This window comes from Aotus nancymaae, unplaced genomic scaffold (assembly GCF_030222135.1).
Source record: "Aotus nancymaae isolate 86718 unplaced genomic scaffold, 86718_ANA_hifiasm-v0.15.2.pri h1tg000032l_0, whole genome shotgun sequence".
Lineage (NCBI taxonomy): Eukaryota > Metazoa > Chordata > Mammalia > Primates > Aotidae > Aotus > Aotus nancymaae.
The window spans coordinates 27,422,205-27,441,328 of NW_026988445.1; the positions used below are offsets into that span (position 1 = coordinate 27,422,205).

General features: G+C 36.7%; 1 protein-coding gene across 8 annotated transcripts in view; it reads right to left on the reverse strand.

The window, feature by feature from the left end:
* Positions 1-19,124, reverse strand: part of CEP170 (centrosomal protein 170) — a 125,164-nt gene that overhangs the window by 95,481 nt on the left and 10,559 nt on the right. For all 8 annotated transcript variants that reach the window (XM_064383666.1, XM_064383662.1, XM_064383661.1 and 5 more), the window contains exon 2: positions 1,562-1,707. In XM_064383666.1, the coding sequence (XP_064239736.1) occupies positions 1,562-1,666 (105 nt within the window). In that variant the 5' untranslated portion in view covers positions 1,667-1,707. The remainder of the gene's footprint in view (positions 1-1,561; positions 1,708-19,124) is intronic.

A 19,124-nucleotide genomic window follows, 5' to 3' on the forward strand; every position in this document is an offset into this window, starting at 1 on the left:
ATCACACCAAAAGCTCAGGCCATAAAAGCAAAAATAAACAAATAAATGGAACTACATCAAACAAAAAAGCTTCTGCACAGCAAAGGAAATGCCTACAAACTGGGGGAAAAAGTATCTGCAAACCAGATAGCTGATAAGGACTCAGTATAAAGAGCTCATACAACTCAACAAGGGAAAAACAAATAGCCCATTTAAAAGAAGGGTAAAAGACCTGAATAGACACTTCTCCAAAGAAGACATAAACATGGCCAACAGGTATATGAAATGGTGATCAATGCTATTAATCATCAGGAAAATGCAAATCTAGACCACCATGAGATACCACCTCATACCCATGAGGATGGCTATTACCAAAAAATCAAAAGACAACAAATGTTGGCAAGGGTGTACATCTTGTATACCGTTGATAGGAATGCAGATTGGTACAACCATTATGGAAAATAATATAGAGATTCTTAACTAAATTAAAAATAGAACCACCATACAACCAAGCAATCCCTCTTCTTGGCATGTACCCAAATGAAATGCAATCACTACCTCATAAAGATACCTGCACTCCCGTGTTCACTGCAACATTATTCACAATAGCAATGATATGGAAACAACCTAAGTGTCCATTAATGGATGAACAGATTTAAAAAACTGTGGTGTATGTATGCAATGGAATATTATTCAGCCCTAAAAAAGAATGAGATCTTGCTATCTGCCACACTATGAATGAGGCTGGAGGACACTATGTCAAGTGAAATAAGCCAGAAAGAAAAATAGTGTATGATTTTATTTGTATGTGCAACCCAAAAAGAAAAAATCAAATATGCAGAGATAGAGAATAAAAAGTAGTTGAGGGAAAGGAAATGGAGAGATGTAGGTCAGAGTATACAAAGTAGCAAATATGTGGGATGAACAAGTCTAGAGATTTAAGTAGAACATGAGGACTATAGGTAATAAAATTGTACTACATATGGGATTCATGCTAAGTGGATAGATTTTAGCTGCTCTTGTCACTCACACAAAAAGTGGGTACCTATGTGAGATGAATATGTTAATTTGCCTCATTACAGTAACTTTTATACTATTTGTATGTATCACATAACATCACATTGTATACCTTAAAAATACATAATAAAATTTACTTTTAAAAACTGTAAACAATGTTTGCTTATGTTTGAACTCCTGGCAGGCATCATAATGAACATCTCTAAGTGATGAAACTAACTTCCATTATCACTGAAGTGTCAACAATCAAAATTCAGTTTTGCTTCATGCTATGCTGATTTTATGAACGTTTGCAATGTCTTATTTTAAAAGTGTATAGTGTGAAACTTTCTACTTACTAATAAAATTCCTTATTCTAAGAACTTATTTTTCAAAATATAAGCCTCAAAACTTGGAAGTTTCTTTAGATAATTCAAAGGGCAAAAAATTAATTAGAATGATAGATGGAGCTAAAAGGAGAAAAAGTTCAAATCCAAACAGAACTGTTTTCTAAAGGAGCAGAAAAAAAATTTATACTAATTTCAAGTTTTGAATAAACACATATAGATAAGGCTGACACAATTACCTGCAACATGAGCTCACAGTCATCTCTTCCAACAAAAATCATTTCTCGTGGCAGCCTGTGGCGAGTGCCTCCACTGCTCACCAAAAACCAGGATGTTAAGCTCATTTTCTGCTTAGCTTCTAAGTCTTTGGCAAAGCTACGTCATCCTGAAGAGAAACATGAAAAAAAAAATACATTCATATATTTTTAGCTTTAGTGGCTATTCACCAAACCCTGGAAGTCCTAATAGAATTGCATTCATCAACATTTATACCTGACTAAATGGACTGTCCACAGGTCCCAGGAAATGACATATATACTAAAGTCTCATCAGTTAAGTAAGCCCACAGACTCCACTAAGAGTCCAATTAAAAAGGAAGAGGTTAAGGTAATAAGTAGGTGCTCAGCTAGTAAACTTTTATAGTTTTCATACCTCTGGAAGCCTTTTAGCAAAGTTTATAAACGCTATAATCCTCAAGATAATGCTCATGTTAGCATCAAGTTAGCATTAGAAAAAGACCAATACTGTACCAATAAATGTCTTAGATACAATGAATTCAATGGGTATATATGATATCTGATTAAGAACTATGGAGACCAAAAAAATTGCTCCTTTGTCTGCCAAGGGTAAACCACAGAATGCAATTTCAATTTCTTTTTCCTCATGTGTACTTTATTTTCTTAACACATTTTCCTAGAGCAGCAATTCTGAAACATTTTGTTCTTGAGACCCTTTTATACTCTTTAAAAAATGAACTTCAAAGAGCATTTGTTTACATGGGTAATACATATACCTAAGTATATAGTTTACATATTAGAAATAAAACTGGTATTTATGAATTCATTTAAAACAACAATAACTGAATTCTATTTAAGAATTACTAACATTTCTATGACAAAGTAACCATACTTTCTGAAACAAAAATAAGTGAGAAGAGTAGCATATTTTGCAAATTTTACATTTTGGAAATTGCAAGTTTCTTTGAACTGGCTGCACCATAGACCATACCCTAGTCGAGCCCTGGCGACCCCCGTGACCCACACGTACACCTCGGGATGGCCTCCCAGAGCCAGAAAGTCTGAAGAAAAAAAAAGGCTAGCTCTGCCATTGTTCCTGCCTCAACCATTCCTGCCTTAACTGATAAGCCAATCTTATGACACTGGATCTCAGACCTTGTGACACACACAAACCCCCACAAAAAGAACAAAAGAAGAATAGCTAGCTCCTGCAGCACCTAGTTAACCGAACTTTCAACATTCTACCATTGTTCTGGCTTAACTGATAAGCCAACTTTGTGACACTGAACTTTGGACCTTGTGACACTCCCCCAGCACCACCCACCATTCCATGTTTGCAAAAACCACCCTGAACTGTAACTTCTGTAACTTTCCACTGCCTACCCCAAACCTATAAAACCAACTCCTATCCCACCCTCCGCTGACTCTCTTTTCGGACTCAGCCCACTTGCACTTGGGTAAATAAACAGACTCGCACAAAGCCTGTTTAGGTAGTCTCTTCATTCAGAGCGCACCTAACACAAATCTCTTTAATGTCTACCTTAAAAAACAAAATGAAAAACCCTAATATCAGCTTTGAATTTAATCCATTGCCACATACTGCTTAACTTGAAATATATAAAGAAAACCTGGCTTCAGACAGAAACCTGGCTTCAGACAGATAAATAGGTGGATAAGGGAGAGGTATTTTAATAAGCTTTTCAAATAATTGTAGATAATTTTCTTTGATACTACATCAAAGCTATACAAGCAGTAGTTTCTTGATGGTTTTTTGCAATATGGAATCTGAAACCATATCAATGAACTTTTCACACAATGTTATATAAAATAAGCCCTAAGTGCATGCAAAAAAAAAAAAAAAAGGAAAAGGAAAAGAAAAAAAAACAATGTTATATAAAAATCCATCTTATACTTTAATGGGATTTTATAACACTATGTATGCACTGGTCCTTGGGAAAATATTGCTTTCCTGAGTAATGAAGATCTTCCAAATGTTGATGTGTTTCATTACACTATTTTAAAACATCACATTCATTAACATTACCACCTATCTTATCATAAAAGTCTTTAAGTACAGGGCAGCTGTTAAGCTCATGATGGCTGAATCAAGTTTCTAAAATTTTAACTTCCTCTTGACAGCTCAAACATTATCAATGGTCAAATAAAAAAAATCCCATTACTTATTTTCTTTGAAGTGACAAGCTCATGTTGTCTACCAAATACTCAAGTCTATACAACAAAATGTGTCTCTCAGTCATATGTTTAAAGTAAAATGGTATTTCATTAAATCAAGAGCTTAGTTCCACAGACGACTCACATAATGGCACAATTTCTCCTTCAGAAAACCACAGCACTTTGGTATACAGCATAAGTGCTCTATGCATACTTCTATTTAGTCATATAGAATATTCAAAAGATGTGACTCAAGGGTCAGATTTAATAAAATAAATAATTTTTACCATTTCATCAAGATAATTCTTAAGTGAAACTAACTTAAAAAAAAAAACCTTACAAGTGTAGCAGTGATTAATACAATTACTCCTTGCAGAGTTTGGTGCCACTACCTTGATCTGTGCTAAAGAGCCAGAAACTTCCATTGTTTTGTAATGTCAGGGCAAATGTCAACACAATAAAAAAGGCAAATAATGCTTTGATAGCATTATGGAAAAGGTTTTTGACCCTGTGGACCTTGTAAGGGTTTCAGAGCTTTGAGAATGGTTATCCTAGATAACTGGGCTTAGTCATTAAGGGCATAAGCCATGGAGTCAAACAGACAGATATGAGTCTGAATCCTGGTTCCATCACTTTTTATTCTGCATGACCTTAGGCTAGCTATTTATCCCACGTCCCTTAGTTTCTTCTTCAATAAAATAAGAATAATGTCAGTATGTACTCAAGTTCTTTCTTAAGAATCAAAAGAGTATACGTGTAAATATCTTCCCATGCAATGGTATATTCCACTACACTTTGAATTAGAAGCAAACTATACTACAGTGAAATGAAATATTCTGCAATAAGAAACATATCTCTACACACTAAAGCAAAATCCTGTAAAATGCAGAACTTTACGTTAAGGTAAAATCCTGTATATTATACGTTATCTATACAAAAAACAATAGGTTTCACCAAAGCAATCAAATAATTTTCTATAAAGTTAAAACAATCAACTTTTACTCCCTTCTCAGCTTATCCGATACAGCTGATTTATGTGGATTATTAGGTCTCCCATTTACTCAACTCCTTAATGCAGATGTTGTTGGTCTTCCATCTGTCTACTTCGTTTTTAGTATTTCTTTCCCCGGTTCAGAATATATACTTCCTGGCCAAGTCTATAACAGGGAATCAAAATTTTACTGGAGAAAAAAGCCCTCCAATCTAAATGCAGTATATAATCTGCATACTGCATTTTCAGGGAAGGACAATTTTAAAACACAACATGAATAAATAGGTCAACAGTTACACATTTACTCAAGGGAACTGAAAAAAAAAAACACAATATTAAGACATGTTAAAAGAAAATAAATCTAGCCTACATGCCTACATACAGTAAACTAAAACATGACAGCCAAATATGGATAATAGAAACAGTTTCTTAACATAGCAAAATCACAAAGTTAGTAAGCATTATTCATATGCTATAAAAACATACTTTAAGTATTGACATAATATCAAGCATAATTATATAAAATACAAACAAATATGTAATATATAATTATATAATATAAAAATGCATAATTATATAGTTGGATAAAATAAAAATAATGGCTTTTTACATATTTCATCTTCACTTTAATATGACTTAAAAGAATATACAGTTTCTGAAAAATACAAACAAAACATGTAATACTCAAGATGTGGGATATTTATTTATTGAGCTGGGGGAATGACTCTGAGTCCACTTACAGCTTCTCTGCTGAGTGGGAATGTGATATAAACCAAAGCTACTATGTGTTTTTATATGGGACTCTCTCCCTGTCAGACAGCTTTCCTACTGGTAATTGGATACTCTTTTTCTACTAATTGAGTATTACTAACACACACATGGATAAAACTAAAACCTGGTTGGTAGTTTCCTCAGTAGCCAAGGCACATAATTCAACTCAGGTTCCTCTAAATGGTGGAAAAGGAGCCTTTGGGTTTGCAACTTGTACAGAACATGACCAGGGTCTTAACCTGATGTGATACAGGTACATTTCTTTCCAGAATTTCTGAATTAGTCCAATAGACATAGGTTTTAGAGTAGACTTTCTGAGTTAAATTATCAGTCCCTCATGCTTTCTAAATGACTGCAAAAATGTATACATTACATTTCTGCATTTCAGGTATCCTGCCTGTAAGGGGAAAAAAAACCACAAGAAGTATCAATTGACAGAAATTACCTAGTGACTATTTTGGAACTCTGGTGTATAGTAAAAGAGGATGGTAAATGTCATGAATTTCCATCCTTCATCGTAATAGCTATCACCCATTCCACAGTCACAATCCCAACAACTCCAAGAAGCAGCCTGGAGACACTCTCCTGCATTCCTAGTGTGGCTTCCTGGAGCCAGGGTATGCAAAAAGGACCCAGTCTTCCAAATATTGGATTGCATGATCTCATTGCTGCTTTTGATTACTGAGGAACCGACATAAAAGCTGGTGACCAGTGCTTCAATACCCACAGGCCTAAGAAACTTCCAAGGAATTTATTATATAAAGACAAAGTGTGCGTGTTTGTTTTTCTTTCTCCTTTTTGAGTCCAGATAGTTAAAGCAATCTTTATCAGGTCAATAGCTGACCACAGAGAAAAGAGAAGAAACTCCAGTGACCACATACAACAAAAACTACACACCTTGCAAAAACAGTTTACAAAAGTCACAAACAGATCATCACTACAACCCTCATTAAGTAAAATTCAGCAATCCCTGGAGAGAGGAAAAATTACGTTTCCAGTTCTGCCACCACATAATGTTTAAAAGGTCTAGTTCTTATTGGGCATGGTAGTCCACATATGTAATCTCACCATTCTGGGAGGTGGAGGTGGGAGGATTTCTTGAGCCCAGGAATTCAAGACCAGCCTGGGCAACATAATAAGACCTAATATCTACAAAAACTAAAATAAATAGCTGGGCATGGTAGCACCCAAGAGGTTGAAGCTGCAGTGAGCCATGATCATGCCCTGCACTCTAGCCTGGGCAACAGAGTGAAACACTGCCTCACAACAAATGAATAAATAAAAAAAGATAAAAAGTACAGTTCTCAAAAAATAAAAAATAACAAAATGAAAACAACAAAAAAGATTTGACAGAAACTACCCTGTTAAAGCCCATTGTAGTTATTAGTCGAAGGTGTTACTGTCTTAAATATGTTGAATGAGCCAAAAAAAAAAAACTATCAACAAAAAAATTAGCAAAATGGTATATGAGAAAAATGAGAGTAACAATAGGAAGACAAAAATTATGAAAAGGAACCAAACAAATTCTGGAGCTGAAAAGCAGAATAAGTGACGTTAAGAAAAACTCACTAGAGGGGCTCAAAAGCAGATATAAACAAGAGTTAGAAAGGTTCAGTGAACCTGAAAATAAGATCATTGAAGTTGTCTTATCTTCAATGTGAGACGCAGAAAAACAAATGAAGTAAAATGAACAGAGCCTGAGGCACCAGTATGATACCATCAAACATACTAACATATACATTATAGGTCTCCCAGAAGGAAATATGACAGAAAAGTATTTCAAGTCTTCATAAAAAAAACTTTCAAAATACATCAATATACACATCCTAGAAGCTCAATAAACTACCAGCAGATAAACTCAAAGAGCTCCACACAAGAAACATTACAGTCAAATTGCCAGAACCCGAAGAAATAGAAAGAATTTTGAAAACAGTGACAGAAGTGATTCTTCATGTACAATGGATCCTCAGTAAGACAAACAGCAGATTTCTTCTCACAAACTATGGAGGCTAGAAAGCAGTGGGATGGCAGTGAAAAAGGAGGGGAAAAAAACAACTGTCAACTAAGAATTTTTCATCCAGCAAAACTATCTTTCAAACATTTTTGAAAGCAAGCAGAAATTAAGATATTTCTAGTTACACAATATTTGACACGGTTTCTTTCTGTCAGTACAGTACTCGCTCTCTCTCTCTCTCTCTCTGTTTGAACTCATGAAGTGCTGTGATTGCAGGTGTGAGCCAGCATGCCTGGCCTTCAGTGTCTCTTCTAATACTGTAGTATTTATTCTTGAAAGCAGACTAGACAAAATACAAAATTATAACAATCTACTGTGCTTATTAATTTCAACACTTAAGAAATCTCAGAGTATGAGAAAGTACAAAACTAACAGTTTTGCTTTTCAGCAAGTTTATTCCCACTCCCCCAGGGCAGAGTCTGACATTCTTTTCTCTGTAGTCCCACAATATTTTGTTCAAACATTTATTACGCTATAATTTAGACTATACTTTTTAGCATTAATAATTCTATACTGTAACTATATGATTACATCTCAAGTTGATGAGCTCTTTGAAGGCAGCAAAACCATCTTCCTCCATCCCTCCCTTCTTTCAACAGCTATTGAGAAGCCTGCAGAATCCAGGCAATCTGAGGATCAAGGGCACACAAAGATAAAACAAAAAAATCTTGCCTCAAGGAACTCACTACTGTAGGGAATGGTAGTTAGTAGATGCCATGACAGAGATAAGCCTATGGTATTACTAGAACAACAGGAGGTTGTCATTATTCCAGACATGGACGGTAGCAGTAGGGATGGTATAACTGTAAATCAGCCCAGAGCTGAAATATAGAGACATTTTTTCATCTTTGTATCCCTTGAGCTTAGCCCAATGTTTTACCTACAGTGAGCATTTGACAAGCTATTTTCAATGAATGAGTAGCCTCGGAGCTGCTACAAGTCTTGAAGTGAGGATAACCTAGAAATTTCCAGGGGCAGGAGGTGAAATTAATAATCTAACCTTTAACAGCAATTAAATCTAGCCATTAAATCCTAGTTCCAGTCCTCTTCGGTTGTCTCTTTCTTACTCTTTGTCTTTTTTTTTTTTTTTTGAGACGGGGTCTCTGTCACCCAGGATAGAGTGCAGTGGCACGATCTCAGCTCACTGCAACCTACGCCTCCTGGGTTCAAGCAATTCTCCTGCCTCAGCTTCCCGAGTAGCTAGGTGTCCAGGAGCGCGCTGCCACGCTCAGCTAATTTTCGTCTTTTTAGTAGAGACAGGGTTTCACCATGTTGGTCAGGATGGTCTCGATCTCTTGACCACAGGATCCACCTGCCTCAGCCTCCCAAAGTGCTGGGATTACAGGCGTGAGCCACCGCACCCAGCCTCTTTGTCTTTTTGTCACGTAAAGCTGTTTTCACCAGTGATCTGACCAAAGTTTAAAGCTCAGACATTTGGATGTCAGATGGATGTGAACACTGGCCCACCTTCTAGTTCCATTACATCATTACATTTACAGTTAAAGCTATCATTAACTTTAAAACTGACTTTCCTGCTAGATCAGAGTTCTTTTCATGATTTAATGGACTAAAATGTTAATAGCCAAGCTTTACATTTAAATAAACAAGAAACAAAGAAAAACTGCAGTTATTGAGCAGAGCACACAGCTTCACTACACAGGTTTCAACATTATGCACATTTTATTGCTTTTTAAAAATATTTTTAAAAGTTGCTCCTAGTCGCGTATAATTCAAATCAAGGAATGATAGCAAGAGGGGTCTGAGTGATGTTAATTACCGTAATACTTAAGTTGAGACAGGCAATAATGAACAGTGCACTTGATATATGACAACATTACAAGAGAACTACAAAATAGGGCACCATATCAACCATAAAAAGAAACTGGTTTACTCAAATTATTAAGCCTGAGAAAAAATCATTATTATATAAATGATAGTCAGTGTATACAATTACTTGAGCTAAATAAAACATATGTTGCCGGGCGCGGTGGCTCAAGCCTGTAATCCCAGCACTTTGGGAGGCCGAGGCGGGTGGATCACGAGGTCAAGAGATCGAGACCATCCTGGTCAACATGGTGAAACCCCGTCTCTACTAATACAAAAAATTAGCTGGGCATGGTGGTGCATGCCTGTAATCCCAGCTACTCAGGAGGCTGAGGCAGGAGAATTGCCTGAACCCAAGAGGCGGAGGTTGCGGTGAGCCGAGATCGCGCCATTGCACTCTAGCCTGGGTAACAAGAGCGAAACTCCGCCTCAAAAAAAAAAAAAAAAAAAAAAAAAAAAACATATGTTAAGGGCCGTCTGTCCTTATGCTCTGGCAATTGGCTGGTTGATTCATCACCAGATGGCTTTACAGAGAATAAACCTCTTCTTATCCTAAAACTCCTGCTATTGCAGAGAAAGAAATAGCTGGCTTTACAGTAGGACTATCCCTCTACACAGTAGAAAATGCTTTCTTTTAGCCTATGCATTTCTCATTTTAATAAGATATTAATCTACTTAGGCATACATGCAACAACTTTTCTTTTGGTACCAACAGGCATGAAAGGGTGACAATAATCTCCATGGGCTTGGCCCAGGACCTAGCTTTGTTTCCTGAATGAATAAATCATACAAGAAAGAAGATCTGGTTTTCTTAATAAAATCAATGAAAATATAAACAAAGAGGGTTAAAAGTGATAAACTTTACCTTACAAAACTGTTATCTGAACCAGCAGTACAGCTTATAAACTAAACTAAACACACTAAGGCATTAGATCAACGGGGATCTGTAATTTTGTCATGTCTTTTACCCCATCATACCAAGTATCAAAAAGACACAATTTTAAACAAATGTATAAAATCAGGAATACTGTTTCACATTTTCACCCCTAAAATGTTCTTAACATAAAATATATCCTCAACACCAGTAGTCTGTCTTTTGATGCCACGTATTTCTGAAAATGAAGGAAATAATTAGGAGTGGCATTTCAACTAAGGATTCATGATCAAATAAGGTACAAATATGCGTTATCACTCAGGATCAAATAAAATAGAAACCATAGATTATAAAAGCAAATCATTTTTTTTTTTTTTTTTTTTTTTTTTTGAGACGGAGTTTCGCTCTTGTTACCCAGGCTGGAGCGCAATGGCGCGATCTCGGCTCACCGCAATCTCCGCCTCCTGGGTTCAGGCAATTCTCCTGCCTCAGCCTCCTGAGTAGCTGGGATTACAGGCACGCGCCACCGTGCCCAGCTAATTTTTTTTTTGTATTAGTAGAGACGGGGTTTCACCATGTTGACCAGGATGGTCTCGATCTCTTGACCTCGTGATCCACCCGCCTCGGCCTCCCAAAGTGCTGGGATTACAGGCTTGAGCCACCGCGCCCGGCCAAAAGCAAATCATTTTATTCGTAATTGGTAGAATTTACTGACCACTTAATATGAGACAGGCACTGTTCTAAGAATTTCACGTGTGTATACATACATAATTGTTTTTAACTATAAAAATGCTTCAAGTTCTAGAAAATGAACATAAACATTATACAATGATTACATACGATGACTCCGTTTTACAGAGTACTATAAAATAAAACCCAGTAGTAAGCACTGTCAAGATACTGGGGAAAGAGAGTGGATCAAGAAAAAGTTCCTAATGTCATAGAAGCAAAAATAGACAAATAGCTAAATAAATGAATAAGAAAACTTCAGGCACAATAGGAAGAAGGAAACATGAAAAAACAAAGAGAACAAGATAATTTGGGGGGTGCTCTTTAGGCTCGGGTGGTCTAGGGAAATATCTTTGAGAAAGTGATATATGCTTAGAACATATTCAAAAATTCAGCTTTGCTGTATAATTAATTTGACCTGGCACACATAATGAAATACACTCTTGGAAAAAATTTATTTATTTTAAATCTCCACCCTTATTTATATAGTTACTCCAAAAGAATAAATCCACAGCTGTGTTTTTTTTGGATACTTACCAAGATACTTGTTTCATCCTCATGTGAACAAACTCATTACTGGGAAAATTTCTGCTTTCATACACTCATGATTATTCTGGAATGACTGCTCTAAATTTTACCTTTGCCATCTGCCATATACATTATTAATTCTTTTTAAAAAGGCAATGAAAGCAAATAGGTATAAAAGAAAAAATATATAAGCTGCAACTTGAATTTGAAATAGCATTAAAACAAAAAAAAACACTTTTCATAAAAATGGGTGAAGATGACATTCCAAATACCAAGCCACATATTCTATATCTGATTTTATTGCATATTTTTAAAAGAAGACTTAGATTTGATGAAAAGCTACACTTTTCCATAAATTATCTAGGCATTAAAAATTCTTGCTAGGTTTTCCCTGCCAGTTTATGAAAAATGTAGAGTCTAACTTGTTTTCTTCTGTAGAACTGCACTATCCTTATTAAAGCATAATTTTGGTGTTGATTTACACCAAAAAATCAGTTAAGATTTAGATTCAGACATTTATCAAGTACCTCCTTTGTGCCAGTAACTGTGCTAGCTGCTTATATTAATACTTGCATCCTTTCATTTAACTCCCCAAACAAGCATTCAAGAAACATTTTTCCCTGAAGAAAACTACAGTTAAAGGCTTATTCAAGGTTACAAATACAGTATAAACAGGAGCCACCTAAATTCAAATCTGGGCCTTCAGCTACCAAATACTGGGCTTTTCCCACAAATCACTATCTCCTTTGTATTTTTCTTAAATATACCTTAACATGATGCAGGTGATTCCGACAGTCTGGGATTTGGCAAGAGTTTGAGTATGACTGATATGCAATATATTTTAACTTAAAGAGTTCTCTGACACTCTGGGCAATAAATGCTGACAGTTCATGTAAATTTCAGCCTATTTCCAATCTTCTCAGCCAGATTCTCTCCTCGAGAAGTCCACAGACAAGAAAGAATCAATCAGTTATTAAAACCAAAAAACAAAAATAAGCTGACCAAAAATTAGCAGATCAATCTAGAGAAATGAGGCAAATGTAGTAAATTGGAGTGTAGCATGGATTAGAAACCTAGAATCTGAAGGAATAGTAAACTGTCTCTACGTTCACTAAACAACTATAAATCTGAAAAACTGTCAGATCATAGAGCACTAGGAGCAGAAAAAGGCTCACAAAGCTGTTTCAAAGAGCTGAAACTGTCTAAAGGAGGGAGTGACAATGGGAAGAAAGCAGTTTGAGTTAAGGGTCTGTAAGACCCTGAAAGCCAAACGTTGTGATTCACTGTTCTTAGCTCACTCATGACAACAATTTCCCTGCCATGTGTGCGCAACTAATTTTGACATATCACTAATTCTTGTGCCCTTTAAAAATGGTTCTGTTCATCTTTAATACCTTTTCTCATTCATTATACATTAACTATTTGGGAGGTAGTGCAAATAATTTCCATCACAGTATCAGAATAACATATGAAAACCGAATTGAAACTTCAAAATGTAGAAAACTAAAAAGTCTCAGAGTATATTTTAAGAATGTCATGGCTAGGCACAGTGGCTCATGCCTGTAATCTCAGCACTTTGGGAGGCTGAGGCAGGTGGATCACGAGGTCAGGAGATCAAGACCATCCTGGTTAACATGGTGAAACCCCGTCTCTACTAAAAATACAAAAAAATTTGCAAGGCATGGTGGCACACGCCTGTAGTCCTGGAGGCTGAGGCACGGGAATCCCTTGAACTGGGGAGGTGGAAGTTGCAGTGAGCTGAGATCGTGCCACTGCACTCCAGCCTGGGCGACAAAGCCGAGACTCCATCTCAAAAAAAAAAAAAAAAGAATGTATGTAGTGACTATATCACTAATACCCTTTACTGCATAATAGTAAGTTGCTAATTACTAGCCTAAATTATGCAGTTTTTCTATCTTCATGTTAAATTATAATTTTTATAAATATCTCTGTACCAGCACTGTGCAACAGTCTGTGATGACGGAAATATTCCTGTCCAATATGTTAGCCACAAGCCATGTGTTAACTACTGAGCACTTGAAATACTGCTAATAAAACTAAAAAGATAAATATTTAATTTCATTTAATTTTAATTAATTTAAATTTACATATTCATACATGGCTGGTGGTACTCTAGCTAGTTCAGCTCTCAAACCAACAAATGACACTATTACTTACATTAACGATAGCTTTCGTTAAATACCTCATACCTACAGCATATAAACATGCAGAATAGCTGATAAAATAATGGATGCCAGAAAAGAAAATTTTAATCTAATCAAAAGAAAATAAAGTGCTTTGTATTTTAATTTATTTAAGATAGTATCACTGTAAACCGGGCATGGTGGCTCATGCCTGTAATCCCAGCACTTTGGGAGGCTGAGGTGTGTGGATCACCCTGAGGTCAGGAGTTCAAGACCAGCCTGGCCAACATGGTGAAACCCCATCTTTATTAAAAATACAAAAAATTAGCTGGGCATGGTGGTGGGCACCTGTAATCCCAGCTACTGGGGGGCTGAGGCAGGAGAATCAGTTGAATCTGGCAGGTGGAGGGTGGAGTGGGCTGAGATCATGCCACTGCACTCCAGCCTGGGCGACAGAGCAAGATTCTGTCTCAAAAAAGACAGTATCATTATGAATTTCATATAAATTAGTAAATTGTAGAAACAATCAGGTCTTTTGTCTACAATTTTAAAATATTCATTGTATTGGCAAGTCTGTTCTTTCATATATTGTAATTCTTAGGTTACTTATGTTTAAAGTGATTAGGGTTTATCTTTACCAGAAGGCCATGAGGTATATAATAGTTCACTGGAATTGTTTTGTAGTTTGATTATGTCTGAGAAGATGAAATATAAGAAATCTCTTAAGGGAGGGAATCAGTAGGCACAGCCAGCCTAAAGAATACTCAACTCTGGGAGGCTGAGATGGGAGGATTGCTTGAGCCTAGGAATTCAAAACCAATCTGGGCAACAAAGTGACACTTTGTCTCTACGAAAAAAATAAAAATAGCCAGGTAAGGTGGCGTGCACCTGTAATCCCAGCTACAAGGGAGGCTGAGGCAGGAAGATGGCTTGAGACCAGGAGGTCAAAGACGCAGTGAGCCAAGATTGCGCCATTACACTCTAGCCTGGGCAACACAGTGAGCTGTCCTGATAAAAAAAAAAAAAAAGAATATTGACGTATTTCATTTAGAGAAGAGCTTCTTCAATTTTGAGGGTAAAAAGCAGCCAAAATAGATAAAAGGCTATTGGCATTAATAGCTAAGAAATGGAAGTAACCCAAACCTAATGGTAGATACGTTTTTTAAAAGTATGATTTTCCTCATTATATTTTAATTTTCATATAGCAAACGTACTAGAGTGTATGGTATATATGTATGTATTAAAGACAAACTCAAATCATCTAATCAGAAAGTAATTTTGTAACAGAATTCAGTCAACATATTAGTAAATTTGAATTTCCACAGTCAAAGTAATTTTTGGAATTTGAAGTATGGTTTAAAACGTCCTCCTAATTGTTAAATCTAATGATCTTTAGTATTCCTATCTTAAATTACCTCTTAATATCTTTGACCATTCTTGCCTTCTACAAATATCACTCTGGTTTCCTCTCACTTCTGTAGGCACTCCTCAATCTCTTTGAAAGTGTCCACTTCTTCTTTAAATTCTGTTTTTTAGGGGTTACTGCCCTATACATAATCCCTTTGGGACTTCTTTGAAACCCTGGGCTTCCAACATTGCTTATTATAATGTCACACATATAATTTTAAGTCAAAATTTTTTTATAAGATCCAGACCTTACCTCTAACTGCTTACTAGTTACTTTCAGTTCAAAGACCTCATGAACTACTTATATTTAATTTTTGAAAAGCAGAGCCCTTTCATCTAACAAATGTACCTCTTTTCCTATTCTCCGTGTCTTAGTGAATGGCATCACCAACTGCCCAGATATTTTCTCTCCCTCTCCAGCTATTTTCAGGTAAGGCATCATGTCCCTTCGATTCCACCTCCTAGGTATCTTTCTTGGTGCCATTCCTCTTATTCCACTGGTACTCAATAATAAATTATTGCAGAACTCTTTTACCTGAACCCCTCGTCTCTAGCCTCCCACTCTCCAACTCTTCCCTTTCTCCAGCTATTGAAATTACATTTATAAAAGTAAATCTACTAATTTTACTCCCTAATTTTCAATAGCTACCTGTAAAGCTCAAGATAGAATTAAAACTTCGATTTTCAGTAAAAAGCCCTGTAACTCCCCCATTACTCTACCCCTCCATGTATTCCATGTTCAACTGAATTTAGAAGTGAAAGCTCTACACTGTTCCAAGACCTGTCATATTGAACTTCTCAGCAATCACTTCCCCCAGAAAAACTCCCATAAAATTCCCAGCCTCCCAATTCTGATCACCTATCTTGCCCTTCAAATATACCTACAGGAACTCCTAAACTTCTTTGTATAAAATATGTTTATTTTTGTCTATTTTCCCCTATAAGTTGAGGTGCTTGAGTAAAGTGACTATTACTTAGTAATTCTGGTATCTCTTGTACCTTGCATGGATGCCTGAAACTTTAGTAAATGTTCAATAAATATTAATAGGTACTTGTGGCACAATATAAAATTTTTTGGTGAAGTTTTATCAATAGGCCAATGGCCAGTATTAGAAATCTGACATAAAATTCATCGGGAATTTTCTGATTACTTAGTAGTATTAATACAATCTGGCCTGGTGTGGTGGCTCATGCCTGTAATCCCAGCACTTTAGAAGGCCGAGGCGGGTGGATCACCTGAAGTCAGGAGTTTGAGACCAGTCTGGCTAGCATGACGAAAACCTCTCTACTAAAAATACATAATTAGCTGGGTGTGGTGATGCATGCCAGTAATTCTAGCTACCTGGGAGGCCAAGGCAGGAGAATCACTTGAACCCAGGAGGTAAAGTTGCAGTGAGCTGAGATTGTACTGCTACATTCCAGCCTGGGTGATGAAGTGAGACTCCATCTCAAAAAAAAAAAAAAAAAATACAATCCATTTAATACAAAATAAATCACACTAGAATTGCAATAAGTGACCCATCTGATCGGTTTCAACATTCATCTCATCACTTCTAAAGTTAAGCAGTGGCTACCACCATTAGATGTTCCACCTTATTTCCTAGGAAGACCCTTTGTTAAGGAGATCACCTTAAGCTAATGGTTCTTCTACCTAGAATCACTTGTGGAGATTTTTACATACAAGCACAATAAATACACACTTTTATGTGTACTATGTATTTATCAATGTCTAGGCTTCATACCTGAAGACTTGAACTTATAATATAACTGGTAACATATAAGTATCTGTATTTTTTTTAATTCTGCAGATTTTATTGTACACAGATTAAGAAGTAACCACTTATTTATTTTTATTTTTATTTTTTTGAGACAGAGTTTTTGCTCTGCTGTCCAGGCTAGAGTGCAACAGTACGATCTCAGCTCACTGGCACCTCTGCCTACTGGGTTCAAGTGATTCTCCTGCCTTAGCTGGGATTATACGTGGCTGCCACCGTGCCCATCTAATTTTTGTATTTTTAGTAGAGACGAGGTTTCACCATTTTGGCCAGGCTGGTCTTAAACTCTTGACCTTAGGTGATCCTCCTGCCTTGTCCTCCCAAAGTGTTAGGATTATAGGTGTGAGCCACTGTGCCCAGCCAGAAGCACTAATTTATACAACAAAGTGCTTAATATTCCATTTTCACACTATGAAAACAAAATTCACAGTTTTAGTAATACCTATATGAACAGAAAATTGCAGAAGGCAAATTTTATTTTGTGCAGGAGGGTGCCTCTGAACATAAAAATGAAAAAAAGTTAATGAAACATAACTTATTGCATGAATTATTTAGAAGTACTAAGAAATATGAATATTTTGAATCACAGATTCAGTTCAGACCAAGTGTTGCAAATGTGTTCCACATTAAAACTACAAAACTAGGTGGGGAGCGGTGGCTCATGCTCATAATTCCAGCACTTTGGGAGGCCGTGACTGGCAGATCATGAGGTCAGGAGTTTGAGACCAGCCTGGCCAACATGGTGAAACCCCGTCTCTACTAAAAATACAAAAAATTAGCTGGGCATGGTGGTGCGTGCCTGTAATCCCAGCTATTCTGGAGGCTGAGGCACGGGAATTGCTTGAACCCGGGAGGCGGAGGTTGTGGTGAGCAGACATCATGCCATTGCACCCCAGCCTGGGTGACAGAGTAAGACTCAGTCTCAAAAAAAAGAAAAGACAAAAAAAAAAAAAAAACTAGAAAGTGCAAATCAGAAAAACCAGGCACTAGTAATTTAATTGCCTTATAGAACAATGTTAACATCCCTTCCTTTACAAAAATGCCATTACAACTAAAATGACTGCTTTGTGAATTAAACACATGATAGGAGAATCACTTGAAGCCGAGAGACGAGGTTGCAATGAGCCGAGATCGTGCCACTGCACTCCAGCCTGGGTGACAAGAGCAAAACTTTGTCTCAAAAAAAAAAAAAAAGTATACTTTCTAATCTCTCAAATAGACTCCTTCAGCTTAGACTGCATGGGTTGACAATATGGGAGGGTAGAGGTAGGGAGAGTGGGCTATGAAGTTGACTGTGAGATTCAAAAGAAACAAATAGAAAAGATATAAGAGCACAGGAAAAGCACCATGTACTGATTTAGAATGTAGACTGAAGGAGGAGACTACAAACTGGGCCCAAGAACAAGAGAGAAAGGAAAGTCAAACATTAGAAATCCTAGTGACAAAAACAGACAGCTGAGGAGGAGATGAAAGGAAATAGTTGTCAAAACAGCACTCTTTGATGAAATATTCCTGCCTCTCATCTTATAATATTTGAAGGGAAGGGGATGTTAACTTGTAATTGACTGAATATCTACTAGGAAAAGGTGCCAGATTCTATTAATGAGTTATGTTCTAAATGTTATTCACAACAAACACTAGACCTGCCTCTGCTATATACCAAACAGGCCCATCCCCTTGTCCCCAGTGTATGGTGCCCTCCCCAAAATTCAAATTTTACTTTATTTACCTTTCACCGAGTTGTATTCTATTTGTTCTGACCTCCCAATTTATATATTTTGAATTCTCGATTCTTTACAGTAGATTCTTAACATTCTGGAATTTGTTACACATCACTTAGAATCATAGGGTAAGGGCTAGACGTGGCGGCTCATGCCTATCATCTCAGTGCTTTGGGAGGTCAGGACACTTGAGCCCAGGAGTTTGAGGCTGCAGTAGGCTATGATCACACCACCGCACTCCAGCCTGGGCAACAGAGTGAGAGGGAAGGAATGAGAAAGGAAGGAAGGAAGGAAAGAGTCACAGGGTAAATGTTTAAGCAAGGGCTCTTATTTTTACTGAATAGCCCAATACAGAATTCCTCACGTAGGCGAAGAAGGATAAGGGGATAGTGGAAGTGGAAGGTAGTAAGATACAAAATTTAGAATGAATAATTTACTCTTGGATTTGCTATTAAAGGGTATTAGAGAAACAATATATGCTTCCTTAAATAGCTCTTTGGCTTAAAAAACAAAAACAAAATTCAACTTACCATTCCTCTTTAAAAGTAGACGACAACACACATGCACACACACATACGCACACACACACACATGCCCCACCCCCAAAAGGAGTTAA